Source organism: Acanthisitta chloris, unplaced genomic scaffold (genome assembly GCF_000695815.1).
Source record: "Acanthisitta chloris isolate BGI_N310 unplaced genomic scaffold, ASM69581v1 scaffold16809, whole genome shotgun sequence".
NCBI lineage: Eukaryota > Metazoa > Chordata > Aves > Passeriformes > Acanthisittidae > Acanthisitta > Acanthisitta chloris.
Genome location: NW_008693237.1, coordinates 685 through 2,288, shown reverse-complemented (window position 1 = coordinate 2,288; position 1,604 = coordinate 685). Strand labels below are relative to the sequence as shown.

The 1,604-nt window shown below is 36.0% G+C and overlaps 1 protein-coding gene across 1 annotated transcript in view; it reads right to left on the bottom strand.

The window, feature by feature from the left end:
* RPF1 (ribosome production factor 1 homolog (S. cerevisiae)) overlaps nucleotides 1-1,233 on the bottom strand; it is a gene marked incomplete at its 5' end in the record, with an annotated part of 3,812 nt that extends 2,579 nt beyond the window's left edge. The window contains 3 exons of the mRNA XM_009083014.1: nucleotides 27-180; nucleotides 687-782; nucleotides 1,153-1,233. Coding sequence (XP_009081262.1) covers nucleotides 27-180; nucleotides 687-782; nucleotides 1,153-1,233 — 331 coding nt within the window. The remainder of the gene's footprint in view (nucleotides 1-26; nucleotides 181-686; nucleotides 783-1,152) is intronic.
* Nucleotides 1,234-1,604: the final 371 nt, after the last annotated feature.

The window sequence follows — 1,604 nt, the reverse complement described above, 5'->3', positions numbered from 1 at the left end:
TCCCTAATAAATACACAAAAGGATACTTGGTATTTTGCGATCTTCATTAATGACAATTAAATCCGTGAAGTCCCTTGCAATACACTGAGGAATAATTCTTTTCAAAGCCAGTCCTCTTCGGTAGTAAACATGTGAGTTAGGTATAACAGTGGCCAGTTGTTCACAGAATCTCACTGTTCTCTGCAAAACAGGTGAGTTAAATTACAGTGTCGTAAATTCAGTACCAAATTCAATTATCGGAGGAATGGAGGGTTGCTCATTCCAACTACCTTCCCTAATATATTACTTTCAGTATCTCTATAAACACTTGAAGATAAGCCATTAAATTACTTCCTTCAGTTAGTGGAAAACCACTTATTTGTAGCAAAGATTGCAGCACACCAGGGACTTTTGCTTTCAAGGACTTTTTTTTCCTCTTCCCTCAATCACAGAAAAGGAAAATTCTAAAAGCATAACCTCCAAACTCATTATTTATTAAGGACACTGGTTTACAAGAAGTTCACAGCATTTCAAAACACAATATAACTATTTCTTCAGGAAACATGATACGCGACTGAATACAACAACACAAAAAAGTTCACGTGAATGCAATTATTTTCAGCTTTAATACACCAACCATAGTATGAACACCTTGGTATCTCATAACCAGTTGATTGCTCAGAACTTTCCAAGTAAAACATACATACCCCACGAGGTCGGTCTGATGTTGTAATGAGAATCTTGGGAACTGTCTGTCTGTTGAAGTATGGTGCAAATTCATCAGTTGCCTCATCAAAAGCAACCTGAAAGAACCGAAGTCTTGTTAATCCACCATGTACGAAATAATGGAAGAACAAGTGTTCGACCTGATCTAAATTTCAATTCACAAGTTCTGTTCTGCAATTAATCTTCCCAAGGCTTTTATATTTTTAAGAATCTAAAGTGATGAACATGGGCACCTTTTACTATCAACATCAGTAATGCAAAAGGCAATTTTGACACAGATAATGAAAGAATGACATCACCTCTCAGTGAGCCCATTGCATGTAAAAAATGATTCATCAATACATGAACCGAACAGTGGTGAATGTTCAGTTCCATCAATCCAGTTTATGTACCTTCTTACCAAAAACTGCTTAACTTAATAGCACATGTAGAAATTAGAGCAGTTACCTCTTCATCATTGGGATCTACAGTGGTTTCATCATACACTCGCTGGTTTTCAATAGTCTTTGGTACAGCTTTTGGAGGTGCCTAAAATGCATAAGTTCATTAGCATATTCATGTAATTATTAAGTGTATTGCAAAAATTATTCATACTACCATGATACTGTGTATATTTCTACACAATTAAAAGTGTTATTTATTTTATGCCACTTTCAAGGAAGAAGCTACACCACTTTGATTAAAAACATGCAGTGTAATTGGGACACCAGAGAACATCACACGGAGGAGATGCACCACTAGAACAGTGGCACTGCTTAGCTTCACTCTAATTAAGACTCAAAGTTACAAAACAAAATAAGAAAAAAAAAAAGAGGGGAACTTTCTATCCACTTTTCTTTCCTTCCATGGAAGAATAGGGTTCTGCTTTCATCAGCGACACATTTCACCTTGACATCTAC